Raw genomic sequence first — 21784 nt, 5'->3', positions numbered from 1 at the left:
CCATATCCATTGGGACTTTCTTCTGTGCCTTAAAATATAGAAATCTAGCACAGATTAAACTGCATCAGTGCGTTTCTATTTCCCAGTTTGGCGTCTTGGTTAAATCACTGTGCTGTAAAATGAATGCCTTCTGTTCCGTTTCTCCCTCACCACTTAAAGACGAACTGTGACTGTGTTTTAAAGGTTGGCACAAAGACAACACCACCACTTGATTTCAGGCTTTATCATTTGATGGTTATTGAAAAGTGATTGACAAGCCAAGACATGGAACCATGTCTGACTGTTTTGTGTTTTATTATCTTCCAAAATGGTTGGTATCCCTTATCTCCACCGACCTCTATCTGGCAAAGCACAGTCGTTGGATTTGAGAAAGGATGGTTGGAGGAATTACACTTGCCTGCTTTTAGAGAATGCGTGCATACACTACTCTCTCTTTCTGAAGTTTGTGGCCACTGACCTTGCACACACAAGATGACAGTAGAGAAGAATTGGGTTACAGCCGTCTTCCTGTCCGTGTTGTGAGAGAGCTAGGTTGGTTGCACGGGTTTCAGCCGCAGAAGGGTTCTGTGCAGTAGCGGCTTGAACGGGGGTTGTTTTCTAGATGGAAACTCCGTGAAACAAACTGCCTAATAGATCTGTGACCTGGACTGTGGAAAATATAGGCCTCTTAATTTACAGATTTGTGTTTGGCCTCTATGAGAGATGACACTAACATGATGAATCCCCAATAGGAAACTGATGCTCATATTGATTAAAAACCATGTGTGGTACAGCAGGGTCAAGTATAGCCAGCATGAGGAATGGTTGCTAGGGGAATGACCTCCAGCTGAGCACTGTTCCTTAAAAGAGGGTATGTCAGCACTCAAATTGCACAAAGACTTCAAGGTGAGACTGTTTTGGAAAGTGCACGTCACGTGAGGTATAGTACGAGTACAACCAAAATGATTTTAAGCTTTTGACTAGTCCTGTCGACTTCATGCTTGTTTTCACCGTTATAAAGTCTGACCCTGTAGAGGTCTGAAAGAGCCAGGATTTAATTGTCTTTTTCTTAATAAAATCCTCCTTGTTTGCACTGCGCTCCTGTCCCTTGCGCCTTTTACCTTTTTGAGTCATTGCTTATACCCGATCACTGTCACACCATGGCTAGTTAGAGGATGTCCGTGCCTCGGTATGATTTCCCATACAGATATTGTATAGCCTTTTTGAGGATAGGTAGTCTATCCGATGATGACGTTTTGACCATGTGTGCCATTTATATTATAGCAGCCAGTCTCTCATGACAGACTGTTAATCGAGTATTCGTGGCCAGTGCATGCAAGATCGGGTTCTGAGTTGAATTGACAGTCACAACCATCCCCCTGACTGATAGTGTGTTGTGGGTGAACAGTCAGTCAGTGAGGGAGTGAGACATACTGTGGATGAGTAGGGTTCAGGCCAGGATGTGGTTACTGGAGTCGAATGAATGTACTGAGGCTGACATCTGACAGTCGTCTGGTTTCAACGGCACACCAGAGAAATTAACAACGGTCAGGGTATGATTTTGCTCACAAATGGAAAGTTCAGACAAAATTGCATCGAACAGAGGAAATAACAAGTAAACAAATTTCCCCATCTTTTGATGTATTGAGGCACATCTATTCTCTGTTATGCGCCAGTTGCTATAGTTAGACACATCATTTATTGGTTTGTTGTTGAGGGTTTGCTACAGCCGGAAGTCTGAGGCTGGTTATTAGTAAGTCTACTTATCACAGAGCTGGTTACTACAAAACCAAAGGGCTTCTGGGCATTTTCATCAAAAAGGACCCATGAGTACCAACATGTTAAGTTCATAGGAGCATATCAAATTGGGTGTCAAATGAAAGCTAAGAGTTTATACTTTTGGGAATTGAAGGCATAGATCTATATTTTTCAACCATTCTCCATCTTAAAAATGAGGCATAAGTAAAGGCTTTGCTTTCTAGAGAAACCGATGGAAAATAGGTATTTTAGAAAACATCTACCAGAAAGTCTTACGGTATCAGAAATGCATCGAAACACAATGTCGACGTAAAGACCCCGTCCAACGAATGTCAACACTTATATTTAGTTTGAGAAATTATTTGCCTTCTGTATGTTTAAAAACATTGACTTGTAATTACGTTACTAAAAACCCACATATATCTTCAATATATTTTCAAATTTCTCCCCCATGTGAGGAGGAAGGATAATGCAAGTTCACAGACGTAACAAGAAAAGGTAGACGTCAATTAATTATAGGGATTTTTACTGATATCAATTTTGTTTATGAAATTAACTTGTAATTCCATTACCTAAATTAACAACAAATCTGAGATGGAATTACTGCAGCTGAATTGGCTGCAATGGGAAATCATAATAGTCACAAACCACAGTTGGGCCACCTGCTTACTGTCCTCACTTCCACTGGCATATAACAGTTTTTTTCACTTGTCTGGTGGTCAAACCAAGAGTGTTAAAACAGTGAGTCTGGATAACCCCTCCTCCTCTCTCACCCTCTCTCCAGTTAATGTCCCCTCGCCCAGCTCTTACTGACACCTACCCATGAGCCTCTTCACTTTCTATTTACTTTATCCCGCATCCTCACCCACTGAGCACCGGATGGATGTTGAAAAGTATTTGAAACTTGACGTTAACGTCTACAGACGGACCGAACTTTACCAAATCTCAACGTTATCATAGACACATGTTTCACAAGTTTTAATAACGTGGTATATTGTACTGAACTATACTCTACCCTACTCTGCTGTATTGTACTGTACTCAACTGTGCTGCGCTGTGATTACCAGACTTGTGAAACATGAGGAGAATGACATTCATATCCATAATTATGTATTTCTCTGTAGTACAGATCAGGGACCCATGATGACATTTTGTTACCGGGTGCAAATTCACTTTACATACATACTGTAATTCAATATCCAAAATAGATATTTTCAAACTCAAGATGCCATATCATAGCTGACACCCCATTCTTTCTTTAGATATTTAAGAGTTTTTGGAAAACGTGGTCGCGTAAAAACCTGACGTAGATTTTATTTGCATTTTTTCTGGATATTTTGTTTTGGTACTGTTTTAAATACAGTAAGAAGGAATTGTTGATTTTGAATGTTTGAACACTAGTAGTGTTTCTCCAACTACTTTGCAGACAGAGTTCAGTGTGTCAAATCGGAGGGCCTGTTGTCCGGTCCTCTGGCAGTCTCTATGGGGGTGCCACAGGGTTAAATTCTCGGGCCGACTCCTCCTTTCTCTGTATATATCAATGATGTTGCTCTTGCTGCGGGCGATTCCCTGATCCACCTCTATGCAGACGACACCATTCTGTATACTTCTGGCCCTTCCTTGGACACTGTGCTATCTAACCTCCAAACAAGCTTCAATGCCATACAACACTCCTTCCATGGCCTCCAACTGCTCTTAAACGGTAGTAAAACCAAATACATGATTTTCAACCGTTCACTGCCTGCACCCGCACGCCCGACTAGCATCACCACCCTGGATGGTTCCGACCTAGAATATGTGGACATCTATAAGTACCTAGGTGTCTGGCTAGACTGTAAACTCTCCTTCCAGACTCATATCAAACATCTCCAATCCAAAAATCAAATCTAGAATCCGCTTTCTATTTCGCAACAAAGCCTCCTTCACTCTCACCGCCAAACTTACCCTAGTAAAACTGACTATCCTACCGATCCTCGACTTCGATGTCATCTACAAAATGGCTTCCAATACCATTGGAAGCAAACCAATACCAGCAAACTGGATGCAGTTTATCACAGTGCCATCTGCTTTGTTACTAAAGCACCTTATACCACCCACCACTGCGACCTGTATGCTCTAGTCGGCTGGCCCTCGCTACATATTCGTCGCCAGACCCACTGGCTCCAGGTCATCTACAAGTCCATGCTAGGTAAAGCTCCGACTTATCTCAGTTCACTGGTCACGATGGCAACACCCACCCGTAGCACGCGCTCCAGCAGGTGTATCTCATTGATCATCCCTAAAGCCAACACCTCATTTGGCCGCCTTTCCTTCCAGTTCTCTGCTGCCTATGACTGGAATGAATTGCAAAAATCGTTGAAGTTGGAGACTTATCTCCCTCACCAATTTTAAACATCTGCTATCTGAGCAGCTAACCGATCGCTGCAGCTGTACATAGTCCATCGGTAAATAGCCCACCCAATTTACCTACCTCATCCCCATACTGTATTTATTTACTTTTCTGCTCTTTTGCACACCAGTATCTCTACCTGCACATGACTATCTGATTATTTATCACTCCAGTGTTAATCTGCTAAATTGTAATTATTTGCCTACCTCATGCCTTTTGCACACAATGTGTATATACTCTTTTTATTAAAAAAATAAAAACAATTATACTGTGTAATTTACTTGTTTATTGTTTACTCCATGTGTAGCTCTGTGTTGCTGTCTGTTCACACTGCTATGCTTTATCTTGGCCAGGTCGCAGTTGTAAATGAGAACTTGTTTTCAACTAGCCTACCTGGTTAAATAAAGGTGAAATAAAAATAAAAAAAATAATGCAGGTAGTGTCTGTATTTTTGTACCCATGAACTAGTGTTGTTGACTGCCTGTCTTGGGACTGGGATGAGTGTGTACTACAGTAGAGAGTGAGTGTATACTCTCTCTAGTGAGGTGGGTACTCTCTCTAGTGAGGTGGGTACTCCAGGAGGGAGGGAGTGGGTACTCCAGGAGGGAGGGAGTGGGTACTCCAGGAGGGAGGGAGTGGGTACTCCAGGAGGGAGGGAGTGGGTACTACAGTAGGGGGGGAGTGGGTACTGTCTAGTGAGTGTGCACTACAGTATGATGTAACAGACTACCGTTGAGAGAAGGACGCTCAAATCAAAGGAAACAAGATAAGTCGGGCATTAAGCCTGCTGAAACAACAAGGAGTTGAGAAGTATTTGTGGCATTTACTAAGCTACGAGTACTACTGTATACTGTTAAGTATTTTCTTAAGCCCAGACATTCAACAGCTGTAATTTGAAAAGTGGCTAGTATACATATACTTCCACAATGTATTTTTAGCCTCCGGGGTTCATATTCTTGGAAAAGTCTCTTAGTTCCAAATTCATGGGTTACGGAGTTCAAGAAAGCATTCTCTTTTGTACTAATGTCATCTATCTCTCTCTGTCTCCCCAGCGGGTGGTCTAGTCACAACTGTCCTGGTGGTGAGGATGATGATGATGGGAGTTGGCTACTACAGCCAAAGGTGCAGCCCCCCACGCTAGTACCAGTCTACAACCCCTGGTCCCCCTTTGAGCCCTGGTCCCACCTGTCCCCACCATGGCCAACCACCTGGAGCTTCTGAATGAACTGCAGCAGCTGGATAAGGTGCCTAGCCTGGAGCGACTAAGGGCCGCCCAGAAGCGCCGCACGCAGCAGCTGAAGAGATGGGCAGTCTATGAGAAGGAGATGCAGAACAAGAAGCGCAAGGCGGACAAGAGGAGGAACACCAATCATGCCGCAGCCATGGAGGCCAAACGACATGTATCGTTTGCAGCTAATGTGGCGCTATTAGAGGCCTCGGCACGGAACGACCCTGACGAAGGTAGGAGGAAAGGACACACACACACACACGCGCATACAGATAATTTCACCATCAGAGCACCCCAAACAGTTGTTTCCTGATGGGGTGATGTAGTAAAAAGCAGTATTAGTATTATATTGTATTTTTCTCTCTACAGTAACTCTAAAAAGTGCTTATTCCACTCCAACCAAATCATACCAGGCTCTATCATTAGATTTCAATAGATGTTGTTATTAAACTACAGATGAAACCCAGCCGGTATGATGCTGCTACATTTTATTTATTTAATGAGTAATACTGCCCAGTTGTTCAGAAAGTGTTGATGACTTTCTGTAACTAACCGATTTCATCCAACATGGCACCCTTTTTCCTGTATAGTACACTACATTTGACTAGAGTCTGCCTTTTAGGTGTAACTACAGATTCTACCAAGCTGGTGCTGCTGTTCTGTCCTTTCAGCCAATAAACTATGGTGACATGAAAGCATACCTGTTGTATATTTCATCCAATCTTCTGTGGCTTTATATTAAAGGATAACTGCCTTCTGCATCTTCAAATTAGATTTTTTTTGTCAACCTTTGGTTGGCATTAAAACGGCCTGAGGCACTTTCTATATTCGGACTGTGGAGGAGGAAAATTGTGTTTTTTTTTACTCATGTATGCTGCACATTAGCATGAATGATTTCAGTCACACATATATATTCACATTAGTGTTCTAGCTGTGATACATTTAGAATGTAGAGGCATTGGAACACATGGGATATTTCTGTTCTGGAATGTTTTGTTTAGATTGTATACAGTGCCTTTGCAAAGTATTCGAACCCCTTACCCTTTTTTCATATTTTGTTATGTTACTGCCTTATTTTATTCCGGATTAAAACAGTACACTTTTCAGTGTTCCAGAAATAAACTGGTGGTTTGTAGAACTGAACTAAAAGCATTATGATTCGTTGTTGTTTATAATCCACAACTTGTGAGGTGAGTGGGCTGCTTGCCAGGCCACCACTTATTGTGTCCCTTCTAGTCTTGTGCACAAATAAACAAACTCTCAACAGTTACACATCGATGTCATTTTAAATATAGTTGAGCTGGACTTCTTCTGAGCATATCCAGATTGCCTGTGGGCTGAGCTGTTGTGTATGGTATTGCAGTGCTAGTGCTGCGGTGGGGTGTACTGCGGTGGGGTGTACTATACAAATCGAAAATGTTGATTGCAGTACCTGTCATTGAAATTAAAGTTCCTTTTTAAATTTTAGTACCGCTTTAACATAATGTAGACACATATATCCTATTGAGATGCATTGCATTGAACATTGTACACAGTCTAAGGAGCATCAAGTGTGTGGTGACAACATGCAAGATATTTCTCAGTCATTCATTGCTGTGATCATTGAGCTCCTGAATAAGTGATCCATTTTCATTTGTTTCTGCCCCCACGAAATGTTACAAGGTGTAAAACAAATGCAGCCCGCGAGTAGTTTTAGAACGGCCTGCGACATGGTTTAATGAATGTAAAATGTGCCTCCCCCAACCCGTGGTAAAGAAACAAACAACCTTTGGCAGGTGATATGGGTCAGATCTTTTGAACTGTTTGGGTTGGAAAGTTTTCACTTTTTATTAATGGTGCAAGCATGACGTTAACAAATCTTTACTCGGGAACTGATGGTACAGCGACGCCTTATTACAACAAATGTTTTTTTTTATTTTAAGATGTGTGTATGTGTTGGTTGACTAGAGTGTAAACCGCGTACAGTGTGTGTGACGTGACAGAGTGAGACCCAGTCAATCAGTCTCTGTGGCAGCTGGCTAATTGAGGATTGTCGGGTTCTTTTAATCTGGGCTGTCCCTCTGCTCTGCTCCTAAACTGCTACTCAGTGACAGGGAGGGAGAGCGAGAGCAAGCAGAAGGATGTAGGTAAAAAGGGCGGAGGGGGAGAGACAGAGGGGGAGGGAGAAAAATGCAAAGGAATTGACAGACTGGGGCAGGGAGAAGGAGAGAAAGTGAGAGTAAAGTTGCTAATAAAGTCTAAAAAATTCCCCCATAATGAGTAATCACTTACACTGCTTTCTCAGAAAAGAAATGAGACTTGAGGGTGATTACTTAGTGCTTAGCCTAGCTATAGAGTGCAGAGAGCTAGAGGGCCTGGCCAGTAGCCACAGAGCCTACATAGCCTAGCTACAGTAATGAGATTGCTTTGATGATGGTTTGAACTTTGGTTTAATGTTTGGTTTTCAGTGTACTGCAGGGATGATCTCTGTGTGTGTGATACAACCACAGCATCATCCCGTTTACCCTGTAGTCAGTCAGTCACACTCACTAATGTGAACATAACAGTACTGTGTTTGTGGTGTGTGTGTGTGTGTTCTCATATAATGAAGTAAAACACAAGTCTTTTTACGTATATGTGGACTGTCCTCTTTTCTACTGCTTATCCATGGGTTGCCATGACGCTTCCTATGTCCATTACAGTTCAGACCAGAACCATGCTTGTCAAGGTTACACGTTGTACTAACTCAGTCCCTATTGAAGCTGCGGATGAGGTGCTTCCTGTCTGTTCACCATTTACACTCCAAGCAATCGTCACGAGAGCTGAGGCCCTGAGACCTTGTCTCGCTCCCAGTGATACTACGTGAAGGCTGCGAAATTGCTCTGAAACTGCTGTGTCTGGGACTGATGTCTGTTCTGTGTTGATATTGGGAGGGACTGATTTAGCTTTTTTGTCTCTTTACAGCCTCATCATGTGACAGGGCTACATGTTGATGGGAATTAGACAGGAGATGAAAAAGACGTGGCTATCAAATATGCAGTATATCCACATTTTTAACATCGGCCTGAAAATCCTGAGATAGATATTTTGGAGGAAAATCTCCAGCCAGCTATTTTAACTTTTTTTGTCTCATCTCTGTGGTTCCTGTCTCCTCTGCTGCATCCACAAGCTCACATGACGATGTCAACACCCACTGCACTAAGCACAGCTCTGTTTACATCTAACTAGCAGTGTGTAAAAAGCCTCTAAGTGATGTTTTAAAAAGACCTTCTGGATCCCAGATCCATTTGGACACTGTGATTTTGCTCGGTTGGTTCACCACCACTGCTCGCCATGTCTCTCGTATCACCATCATTACATTACAACAGAGGAGGACCGCTAAAAGGAAGTATGTGAAAACAGGCACAGCTCCTTTTGGGAGGTATTTTGCAGGGATGAAAACTAGTCACCTTTTGACGAAATTCGCCATTTTGAATCCAAAATAGGGAACCTACGTGATTCGTGTAGATCTGATGAGGAAAGTTTGCGTTTGGTCACTACTGGCTGAAAGCGAACAAGTCATGCACATTTGGAGCAATACTGGCCATATCCAAGGCTCGAGCCTGGGCTCGGCCAATCGTTCACATAACAACAGAATGCAGCATGTGACTGAATAGACAGCCATCTTGGGTGTCACAGCATCAGCGTGCGCTCTGGAAAGACGGTGAAGTGTGGAAAAGCTGTTTGCCAGTTACATGCTGACTAGACCGGGTCGCGCATGTTGATTTTTGTCCACCCAGACCAGACACGATCAGGACACGCAGGTTGAAATACCAACACAAACTCTGAAGCAACTATATTAACATAGGGACACGTCAAAAAACATTAAATATTTATGGCAATTTAGCTAGCTTGCTGTTGCTAGCTAATTTGTCCTGGGATATAAACATTGGGTTGTTATTTCACCTGAAATGGGCAAGGTCCTCTATTCTGACAATTAATCCACAGATACAAGGGTAAACTGAGTTTGTTTCTAGTAATCTCTTCTCCTTCAGGCTTCTTCTTCTTCTTTGGACTTTATATGGCGGTTGGTAACAAACTTTAAGGTGCATTACCACCACCAACTGGACTGGAGTGTGGACCTCAGTTCATCTTTCAATCACCCACGTGGGTATATGCTCCAAAAAACCATGAGAGAGGAAAAGCGGGACTTGCAGCGCGTCAAGCATCACAGATGCCAAGTTATAGAACCAAGTTATATTTTAGTGCCTGGCTACGCAGACGCGTGCGAGCAGTGTGGGTGCAATGATTGAATAACATGTATGAGTTCATTTATTTTGCAACGCAAGTGGTGTGGTCAGTATGTTACAGCAGCGCTTCCCCCTGTATGACAACAGAGGTAGGTGAGAAGCCTAGAGACGGCGGTTATGAAGCGTACTTCATGAGCTGTAACCGAAAAACAACTGGCATTTGGAGAGTTTGAGGTGAAGTTTCTTGCTAGCTGGATCGAATTGCCTGTTAGCTAGCCAGAGAAATGTTGAGCAACATTAGATAACTTAGCGGATCAAATAATTGAGTTGATCGTGTGAATATTAGCTGGTTGACAAAGTCAGACAGCTAGCTAACCTTACAATGTCAGATGAGGTAACGTTAGATCGAGGAACCAATTAGCTGTATAGTATTAACTGGTATACGACGACTTCCCGTTCCTCAAGCTATAACATTAGTTGCTCTCTGGAACCTGGCAATCTGTGTGAAATATTCACTAGTTTGTTTGTTTGTTAATTAGCTATCTATGAACTAATGTTTTCCCTATGTGGTTAATTTTCAGAATGAGGGAATTAGGGGGAAATGAGGCGTTGCTTGTTAAACAAGTGGATTCAGGGATCAAGTGTAGTTGGAGCTGGGCCTGGCTTAAGCTGGATGCCACTATCGAGGTGAAAGGAACACCACACACTTTCTCACGTTTTCAATACAGTGGATAAAAAAGGGGTATGTCAGGTTTACTATGCCTGAAATAGATCAATCAATTATGCCATCAAAGTGTCTCATGCTCTGCTGGCACATTGTAGAACAGATGTACACAGGCAAAAGTGTACAATGTAATAATGCGCAGTGTAGCCCAAAGATATTGCTTTTGGTGTGTTGAACTTGACCTACTGTAACACTTGTGTGCTTTTAGGGGTGATTTATTTTAAAAAAATGTACTCAGTGAAGGTTATTTTTGTACACATGTAGCCTTGTGCACTCGATCGACGTCTTATTATCCTAGCCACTATAATAGAGCAAAAATACAATGCCTGTTTTGTTATACAATTTCTACTTTAAGTGCAATATTTAGTGTGGTCACAAGCGTTCTATTATAAAGGCTGTCATGGCTAACAGCAATATTAATGTATTGTTTGTTCTGTGTACTTGATTATCATTTGCAATAAAGTCTAGGCAACAAATAACGTTGGATTGCTTTCCTGAAAATTTGTAGCTGCGAGTTAGGTTTACATGAACCACTTTATTTTACACACACAGACTGATCATGTAGATCATGTTCTTTGTTATTAATTAGTACACAGTTGAAACCTGAATTTCAAGAAGGAACCCAGCCTAAAAGTCACTAGAAATTTGCATTTTAAAGTTAGCTGGGGTTCAGTGCAACAAAAAAAAAAGGTAATATTTTTTGGGCCTTCACCAGTTTGCATCCCTGATTTTTGACTTGAGATCTACATACTTGACTCTGAATTTTATCAGAAGTCTCCCATCGACATTCTTTGAATTATTTACGCAAAATTCAGGGGTAGCTGGCGCTTAACTCCACCCTGATTCAGACCCTAAGAGCATAAGAATAAAAGTGGAACTGTAGTATTGGTCTGCTTTCCCCTTTTTCTCTCCCTATTATTACCTCCTGTAGAAACTAAGTGTCTTTTAGTGGACCTCTTCCTCTCACTAATAAGGAAGTAGGAGTAGACAACAGGCCCTTTGAGACCTAATAACTGCCTTCTCTGCTCTCATACATACAGTACACACACGCTGACTTGACAGTTGCACTATTTAAACCGGGTCAAACTTGACAGTTGCGCTAGTTTGACTTGACAGTTGGTCTAAGCACGACTTGCGGTAGACCTAATCTACAACCATCAACAAACAATATTTTATTTGTGTCCCTCCCTTGCCATGCCATAGCCTTCCTGTTGCTATCTCAATCTAAAATGACTACAGATTTGTAACATCAATTATGATGATAGTATGTTGACCTGACTTCCTTACTGACATTCTCTTGCCCTGTGGCATTGGAAAACCAGGTTATGTAATTGACAACATTTTGGAATGGTCAGAAGACCTTTTACACAGTGTAGGTTACTGTATTCTGGGGCAGTGTTTTCTTGTGGTTTGTATGTAGAGGAGAATGATCAATAATCAATGTTGCGTTTTATGTATCAGAAAGAGTAGCTAACCGTTTTTGTTGTTGGTTGAGTAGTACACTCTGTCCAGTCCAGACCCCCCAGTACTAGCTGTGTCTGTGTGTCTAGCCTACCCTATACTGTCTATTGTCAGTCATTTGTGTCTGTAGACTGTCAATACTGCAGCTCTGAGCAGGGCACTCCAGTCCACTCTGTACTGTCTGTGGCCTATCAGTACTGTATCTCCGAGTAGTACAGTCTGTCCAGTCTCCTGAGAACTCTTCCTCTCCAATTCAAATTAACATTCCTGAGGCCATTTTAGTTCAGTCAGACAGGGCTGCGCTTGTGAGGAGAGAGGGCTCCTGAATGGCACTGCTACCAACGGGCGAGAGCTGGCATACACTGGCACTACTATTCCCTCTTTCCCTGGCACCCATGGTACCAACAGGCATCATCACAATATGGTCCGTGGCATCACAAGATTAACAGGGCAGAAGAACTGAGAGGCCGCTAAGAATTAACGTGATCACTGGAGCTGTAACGAACTAACACCATAGCTTACGAATACAAACCTCCATTAGAGTGGGACAAGTGACTAATTGAGTGAGTTTTTGGCTTGCTAATGCCTATCAAATTTAGAATTGAAAGAACATTCTTATTTACCAACAGCAAGCATCCAAAAAACAGGGTTTTATTAAAATGTCTTTATTACTGTGTCCTAACCCTGTCCCTTCAATAATTTGAAATTTTCAAGATCATTATATACTGTGCCTTCAGAAAGTATTCACACCCCTTGACTTTTACCACATTTTGTTGTTAGAGCATGTGTTGTTTAAAAACACACAATACCCCATTAATGTCAGTGGGATTGTTTTTTGACGTTTTTATAAATTAATTATAAAAAATGTAAAGCTGAAATGTCTTAAGTCAATGAGTATTCAACCCCTTGGTTATGGCATGCCTAAATTAATTCACGAGTAAAAATGTACAAGTCACAAGTTTTTTTATATTTTTTATGACTACCTCATCTCTTTACCCCACACATACCATTATCTGTAAGTATCCCCAGTCGAGCAGTGAATTTCAAACACAGATTCAACCACAAAGACCAGGAGGTTTGCTTGTAATCGTTAAGGCCTGGGCAGCTTTTTCAGGATAAAAAGAAACGGAATGGAGCTAACCACAGGCAAAATCCTAGAGGTTCAGTCTGCTTCTCCACAAACAGTGGGAGATGAATTCACAATTCCGCAGGACAATAACCTAAAATGCAATGCCAAATCTACATGGAAGTTTCTTACCAAGATGACAGTGAATGCTCCAGAGTGGCAAAGTATGTGTTTACTTAAATCTACTTAAATCTATGGCAGGACCTGAAAATTGGTTGTCTAGCAATGATCAACAACCAATTTTACAGAGCTTGAAGTATTTAGAAAATAATAATATGAGAGAGGGAGAGTCTCTCCCGGGACTGTGCCCTGCGACCAATTGCACACCTGTCCCACCCTTGATCTGGACTGTCTCTATGACCATGTTCACCTATACAGGGATACAGTCCCCATCCTTGCCAAGACTCAAGGACGTCGCTTTAAACCGCAGCCCGACCTCTCCAACCAGGAACAGCGGTGCAATCTCCATCCCATAGTTCTGGTTGGATTGTGAGTGTTTATCTAATTTTGAAGGTAATAAAAAACAGTTATGAAATCTTTTTTACGTTGCATGTTGGAATTTACAAGGATTGAAGTCCTTTATGGAACCCAACCATAAAGCATCATGGCCCAATAAATTACATGGTGCTAAACAGGCCTATAGATGGAATGCAAGCATTTTGTCTGTCATAGTTGAAGTGTACCTCATCTTTTTAAGTGGGAGAACTTGCACAATTGGTGGCTAACTAAATACTTTTTTGCCCCACTGTACCTTTGACTATTGGATGTTCTTATAGGCACTATCGTATTGCTAGTGTAACAGTATAGCTTCCGTCCCCCTCCTCGCCCCTACCTGGGCTCGAACCAGGAACACATCGACAACAGCCACACTCGGAGCATCGTTGCCCATCGCTCCACAAAAGCCAGCGCAAGGGGAATAACTACTCCAAATCTAAAAGCGAGTGACGTTTGAAACAGTATTAGCGCACACCCAGCTAACTAGCTAGCCATTTCACATTGGTTACACCAGCCATTAGACTGATAGGCTTGAAGTCATAAACAGCGCTGTGCTTGCGAAGAGCTGCTGGCAAAACGCATGAAAGTGCTGTTTGAATGAATGATTACGGGCCTGCTGCTGCTCAGTCAGACTGCTCTATCAAATCAGACTTAATTATAACATAATAACACACAAATACAAGCCTTTGGTCATTAATATGATCGAATCCGGAAACTATCATTTGAAAACAAAAAGTTTATTTCAGTGAAATACGGAACCGTTCGTTATTTTATCTAACGGGTGGCATCCCTAAGTCTAAATATTCTTGTTACATTGCACAACCTTCGAGATATGTCATAATTACGGAAAATTCTGGCAAATTAGTTCGCAATGAGCCAGGCAGCCCAAACTGTTGCATATACCCTGACTCTGCGTGCAATGAACACAAGAGAAATTACACAATTTCACCTGGTTAATATTGCCTGCTAACCTGGATTAGTAGTTATAACTAGTGATTATGACTGTTTTTTTATAAGATAAGTTTAATGCTAGCTAGCAATTTACCTTGGCTTCTACTGCATTCGTGTAACAGGCAGGCTACTCGTGGAGTGCAATGGTTAGTGTTGGACTAGTTAACTGTGTGGTTCCAAGATTGGAACCCCTGAGCTGACAAGGTGAAAATCTGTCGTTCTGCCCTTGAACAAGGCAGCTAACCCACAGTTCCTAGGCAGTCATTGAAAATAAGAATGTGTTCTTAACTGACTTGCCTAGTTAAATAAAAGGTATAAAAAATTAATAATAATTATTGGAAATCTCTATTTTTTGGCGCCGATTTCCGATAATTATTATTAATTTTTTATACCTTTTATTTAACTAGGCATAAAAAATTAATAATAATTATCGGAAATCGGCGCCAAAAAATAGAGATTTCCGATTGTTATGAAAACTTGAAATCGGCCCTAATTAATCAGCCATTCCGATTAATCGGTCAACCTCTAATTGACACAATGTTTTTTCATGCCAATAAAGCAATTTGAATTTGAGAGGGGGAGGTAGAGAGATGTCATGAGCAGATGAGCTGCCTAATGTTTCTGCATGTTTTTACAAAAAATATATATTTAGTGTTAGATAAACTTGGATTTTTTTGTCATCGACACATACAGGGTCAAATAAATTGTCTGTAGAGCTCCGAGACAGGATAGTGTTGAGGCACAGATCTGGGGAAGGGTACCAAAAAAATGTATACAGCATTGAAGGTCCCGAAGAACACAGTAGCCTCCATCATTCTTACATGGAAGAAGTTTGGAACCACCAAGACTCTCCCTAGAGCTGGCCATCCTGCCAAACTGAGCAATTGGTGGAGAAGGGCCTTGGTCAGGAAGGTGTCCAAGAACACGATGGTCACTATGACAGAGCTATAGAGTTCCTCTGTGGAGATGGGAGAACCTTCCAGAAGGACAACCTTTTCTGCAGCACTCCACCAATCAGGCCTTTATGGTAGAGCGGGCAGACACAAACCACTACTCAGTAAAAGGCACATGTCTGCTTGGAGTTTGCCAAAAGGCACCTACAGTGGGGCAAAAAGTATTTAGTCAGCCACCAGTTGTGCAAGTTCTCCCACTTAAAAAGATGAGGCCTGTAATTTTTATCATAGGAACAATTCAACTATGACAGACAAAATTTGATTTTTTTCCAGAAAATCACATTGTAGGATTTTTAATGAATTTTTATTTGCAAATTATGGTAGAAAATAAGTATTTGGTCAATAACAAAAGTTTATCTCAATACTTTGTTATATACCCTTTGTTGGCAATGACAGAGGTCAAACATTTTCTGTAAGTCTTCACAAGGTTTTCACACACTGTTGCTGGTATTTTGGCCCATGCAGATCTCCTCTAGAGCAGTGACGTTTTGGGGCTGTTGCTGGGCAACACGGACTTTCAACTCCCTCCAAAGATTGTCTATGGGGTTGAGATCTGGAGACTGGCTAGGCCACTCCAGGACCTTGAAATGCTTCTTACGAAGCCACTCCTTCGTTGCCCGGGCGGTGTGTTTGGGATCATTGTCATGCTGAAAGACCCAGCCACGTTTCATCTTCAATGCCCTTGCTGATGGTAGGCTTTGTTACATTGGTCCCAGCTCTCTGCAGGTCATTCACTAGGTCCCCCCGTGTGGTTCTGGGATTTTTGCTCACCATTCTTGTTATCATTTTGACCCCACGGGGTGAGATCTTGCGTGGAGCCCCAGATGAAGGGAGATTATCAGTGGTCTTGTATGTCTTCCATTTCCTAATAATTGCTCCCATAGTTGATTTCTTCAAACCAAGCTGTGTACCTATTGCAGATTCAGTCTTTCCAGCATGGTGCAGGTCTACAATTTTGTTTCTGGTGTCCTTTGACAGCTCTTTGGTCTTGGCGATAGTGGAGTTTGGAGTGTGACTGTTTGAGGTTGTGGACAGGTGTATTTTATACTGATAACAAGTTCAAACAGGTGCCATTAATACAGGTAACGAGTGGAGGACAGAGGAGCCTCTTAAAGAAGAAGTTACAGGTCTGTGAGAGCCAGAAATCTTGCTTGTTTGTAGGTGACCAAATACTTATTTTCCACCATAATTTGCAAATAAAAAATCCTACAATGTGACTTTCTGGATTTGTTTTCTTCTCATTTTGTCTGTCATAGTTGAAGTGTACCTATGATGAAAATTACAGGCCTCATCTTTTTAAGTCGGCGAACTTGCACAATTGCTGGCTGACTAAATAATTTTTTGCCCCACTGTAAATACTCTCGGACCTGAGAAACAAGATTTTCTGGTCCGATGAAACCAAGATTGAACTTTTTGGCCTGAATACCAAGCGTCACGTCAGGAGGAAACCTGGCACCATCCCTATGGTGAAGCATGGTGGTGGCAGCACAATGCTGTGGGGATGTTTTTCAGCGCCAGGGACTGGGGGACTAGTGAGGATCTAGGCAATGATAAATGGAGCAAACTATCGTGGAAATTCTTACACAGGGATACTCAAAGTCGATCTTAAATTAATCATTGTTTATTGTCAGCGCGCTGGAGAGGTTCCAACAAACTTAATGCACCATAGTGAATGACTGGGCAGACCCAGCAGTTATCTTCTATACAGCTATATTTGCATGTTTTAGCATAATTCATTAATCATTACCTTTTGTTTCATTCGTGTGACAGACCAATACTGGTTCATAACATGTGACAGACCAATACCTCACAAGGCTTCTTCTCTCTAAGCTGAGACCTTAACTGACACATATTTCGTTCTCAAAACAAGGTCTGGGAGTACTGCCAAATTGCTGCTACTGATAGTGAGGATTTGTACAGTCAGCCACTTGCATGAACACAGAAATTGTTTTATAGAACAGCACATGAATAGAACACAGAAATTAGTTATAAGAAAAGCACAAACATTAACATTTCCCTCACATTCCGTCCTCGTATCACTAATGTGATAATCATTAAATTTTTAATGTAGTCATTTAGATTTTAGTTTCAATATCAACACATTCTATACTCCTATTAAAATAAGGGAAATCAACACTGGAAAAAAAGACAGACATTTCATCATTTCAATCCCTTCATTCTGGGTTGTACAATCCAATTAGTATGGTAATACTAGAATCATAATAAAGGATTCTTAATGGGAGTGAGTATCAAAAATGCACACCCATACATAACGGTCTATAGATTCAGAGGTGATAAAATCTCAATGTTAGTCATTGTTTCCATATCTCTCACCACAATCGGGTTGGATTGACTTATGTTTTTCACTAACTGTCCATGGGACATCAACCTAGCCAAAATATAAAACCAGTTGTTTAACAATTTTGTTTTGGTGCTTGCTCATCAGCTCAGTGTTCCACATAATGTAAACGGATTAAGGGTTTAGATGACCTTACCCCCAGCTTGTTTGAAGGTTTATTTTTTTAATTTTTATCATTACTCATTCTCCGTATCTACAGGGGGAAATGCGGGGTCATCCAGAGTTGGCAGCTTATTCCTTTCACCATCCTCTGGAGGAGTAGAAAAGATTTCAGCAGCTATCATGTTATCAGCCAGAGGCACATCACCTTACAGTATGTTAATAACATTTCACAGGGAAGAGGGAGAGAGAATACATGTTATTACAGTTTCACACCAACCTTGCTAAGAATTAGATTGGGGCAAGGTTAGCCCAAGCTACAATCTAGTGTCTCTCCTCACATTTTTAGGGCACAGCTCTGTCTCTAGAAGCCTTGCCTTTCCGAATCATAATTATAACTCTTGATAAATGATCTAACCCAAATGTAGAATTATAGTCCTTAGTGCTTTATGTTGATTACGGGCACTGTTGATCCCCCCCCCCCCCCCCCCCCCCCTTCACGGCACTCATTCTGCCTTCCCTGGCATTTCTTCATGTTCTTCAGATAGTGTTTCAGTTGCTCCTTTTAATGGCACATGTTCAAAGTGGATGGCCCTTGATGTCTCTCACCTGAGCCACCACTGTCCTTTACAGCTATTATAGCCAATGTTGACATTTACAGCCGGTTAGAGGGGTTGTTGAGGTTCACACTCTGTTCTCGACCGAAATATCTGCCATGCATAGGTGGTAGGTCACCTTTGGAGGGAGGGAGAGGGGGATATTTATTTATTTTCATATGACAACACAGTTGAACCCCCCTCACCTATCATCTTGGCTATCTCACTGTGGCGATACAAGTCATGGAGTCAGAAGGCTAATCCTTAGGGAGAAATGCCGACCATCCAGCAGACCTAATCTGGTGAGATTTGTTATTGAAGCAAGACCAAAACAAAGAAAACAAAACAACAGCAATACACATCTATCACTCAAGGTGGGGAAAACTTCAGTCCATTTGAAGTAACATACTGACCACACCCCTCGCATCACAAAATAAATGTACACATACATGTTATTCAATCACTGCGCCTGCGTGGCCAGGTGCTAAAATATAACTTGGTTCTACTTGTGACACTCAACTCGCTGCAAGTCCTGCCTCTCACATCTCCTCATTGGTTTTTAGGAGCATATACCCACGTGGGTGATTTTAAAGATGAACTGAGGTCCACACTGACTTCATCTTTTTGGTAATGCACCGTAAAGTTGGTTGCTAACCGCCATATAAAGTCCAAAGAAGGAAAAGAATCCAGGAAGGAGGAGAGATGACGAGAAACAAATTTGGCTTACAGTTTTATCTGTGGATTAATTGTCGGAGTAGAGGACCTTGTGTATTTCAGGTAAAATAACAACCCAATGTTTATTTCCCAGGACATATTAACTAGCAACAGCAAGCTAGCTAGCTAAATTGGCGTAAATGTTTAATGCTTTTTGACCTGTCCCAAAATTAATATAATTGGTTCAGAGTTTGTTTTGATATTTCAACCTGCGTGTCCTTAATCGTGTCTGGTGTGGGTGAACAAAATCAACTTGAACGCAATGGCGCACGCACGTGTGCCATTGGTCAGCATGTTACTGTTGTCCATTACCAAAATATATATTTTTTGTAAAATGATGTACAGGCAGGCATGTGAAGAAAAACTATTTTCCTATTTACCAAAGGGCGCCATGGGACCGGTAATTCCCCCTTTGGACACATCACATCGTTATTCATGCATACTAGCAGCATACCACCCTGCATACCACTGCTGGCTTGCTTCTGAAGCTAAGCAGGGTTGGACCTGGTCAGTTCCTGGATGGGAGACCAGATGCTGCTGGAAGTGGTGTTGGGGGGCCAGTAGGAGGCACACTTTCCTCTGGTCTAAAAAAATATCCCAATGCCCCAGGGCAATGATTGGGGACACTGCACTGTGTAGGGTGCCGTCTTTCGGATGGGATGTTAAACGGGTGTCCTGACTCTCTGAGGTAATTAAACATCCCATGGCACTTATTGTAAGAGTAGGGGTGTTAACCCCGGTTAACCCCGGTCACCTAATAATCCGCAGTGTACAATTGGCTCATTCATTCCCCTCCTCTCCCCTGTAACTATTTCCCAGGTCGTTGCTGCAAATGAGAACGTGTTTTCAGTCAACTTACCTGATAAATAATGTAAAAATAAAATTTAAAAAACACTGCCTGTTTAAATACAAAATATATATTTTTAGAATAAATCAAATCAAATTATCCATAAGGAAATAGTTGTATCCCATAAGGTAATTGTAAAATAGACTAGACAGTTCTCTCTCTGCCCTTCTCGTGGTCCGAATCTCACACAGGACTATTGATAAATTATACACTTCTTAATTATTTATTTTTACATGGCGCATAAAAAAAATCCTGTCTTCCTCATGAGGGTGATCAGACCTCATCAGGTGAGTTTTAAGTGAGTTATTTTTAAATAATGTTTTTTAAAGATATTTCAAACATTTCAAAACATTTTGTGTGTCAGGTTTACATTGAGTTTTTCAGTAAAACAATTCAAATCAAGAGAATTTGTGTGCAACCAAAACTCTGACAATAGAAATTTTCATTTGTGTACAGCATCCTTTCTAACCTGTGAAAACCCCTCTAAAACCAAATAAATGACCCCACACTTCTAAATCAAACAGAGTATTAACCATTAACAAATATTAATTAATAGGTGGGTTGAGTGTGGGGTAAACACAAACAAACAAAATGGCCAGGCCTTGCTTAATTTGGGAGGTCCCTTAACAGCTGGATCTGGGCACTTTTTAAATGCTCTCCCAAGGCACAGGAAGCCTTCCAAAGGGAGAGATACAGAATCATTGATAAACATGTAAAATACACTTGGTAGCGGACATTCCGTCAGTCCCGGGAGAAAGAAAATAAACGTACTTAGTTTTCACTATGCTACATTTTTAATTAGTCCTTAAAATTCTTAATCTTAAATTGAGTTTACTGCATCTTGGGCAGGAAGTCAATAAACCCATGGGTATACATAATTATACTTCAGACACATCAGATGATCCGGTGTCCTGTAAAGCTCAAATGGGCACCTTCTAAAGTAAACAACTCTCTTGTAATCGTAATCTTTTGTTGTTTTTGTTGCATTGACATGCAATTCTGTTTTTAACTACTCCTAATTTCCACACTGTCTCTCACAGCCTGTTTGAGTTCAGTGTGTACTGGTGGCTATCTATTGTTCCATCTACAGTTCCTCTATATTTTTATTACCAATCTCTGTTGAATTCACTTTCTGCTTCAATATTTATGAAATGTATATTTTAAGAATTTTATGTCCTGTTTTGGAGGGATCAATATGTATTAACTGGGTTGGCACGGTCTTAGTCCCCAGTAGATGTCACGAAGCATCCATAATAAGTCTGGTACCTGAGACGACAGGGAAATGGGTGCAGTCTCCGTTTTGCCTACTCACAAATTGGTTTAGAACGTCATAATTTGGGATATCAACGGAAACTCCATTGGGAGTACAATAAAATACCTTTTTAAGTTTAGTTAACAGAAAATCATGTTCAACATTCATTGGTTCTATTTAACAGGGTATGGGCTTATTTCAAAATGCATTACCAGGGTGGAGGAAACCTTCTAAGCGTTTATAGTTTTTGTTGGTTAGGGGTAAGTCAAGTCCCGTAAAATGCTTTAACCGTATCATACAAATGATCCATAAAGGGACCACTCTGAACAGAATCATTTTTACTTCACTCATATACAGTGGGGCAAAAAAGTATTTAGTCAGCCACTAATTGTGCAAGTTCTCCCACTTAAAAAGATGAGAGAGGTGTGTAATTTTCATCTTAGGTACACTTCAACTATGACAGACAAAATTAGAAAACAAATCCAGAAAATCACATTGTAGGATTTTTAATGAATTTATTTGCCAATTATGGTGGAAAATAAGTATTTGGTCAATAACAAAAGTTTATCTCAATACTTTGTTATATACCCTTTGTTGGCAATGACAGAGGGCAAACATTTTCTGTAAGTCTTCACAAGGTTTTCA

At 41.2% G+C, this 21784-nt stretch overlaps 1 protein-coding gene across 1 annotated transcript in view; it reads left to right on the top strand.

Moving 5' to 3' along the window:
* LOC110527702 (protein phosphatase 1, regulatory subunit 16B) overlaps positions 1–21784 on the top strand; it is a 135067-nt gene that overhangs the window by 43121 nt on the left and 70162 nt on the right. Inside the window, exon 2 of the mRNA XM_021609156.3 lies at positions 5179–5587. Coding sequence (XP_021464831.1) covers positions 5323–5587 — 265 coding nt within the window. The 5' untranslated portion in view covers positions 5179–5322. The remainder of the gene's footprint in view (positions 1–5178; positions 5588–21784) is intronic.

The sequence above is a fragment of the Oncorhynchus mykiss genome, chromosome 7 (assembly GCF_057628025.1).
Source record: "Oncorhynchus mykiss isolate SJ-2025 chromosome 7, ASM5762802v1, whole genome shotgun sequence".
NCBI classification, from domain to species: Eukaryota; Metazoa; Chordata; class Actinopteri; order Salmoniformes; family Salmonidae; genus Oncorhynchus; species Oncorhynchus mykiss.
The sequence above is the reverse complement of the archived record's forward strand: the minus strand, read 5'-3'. Positions and strand labels throughout refer to the sequence as shown.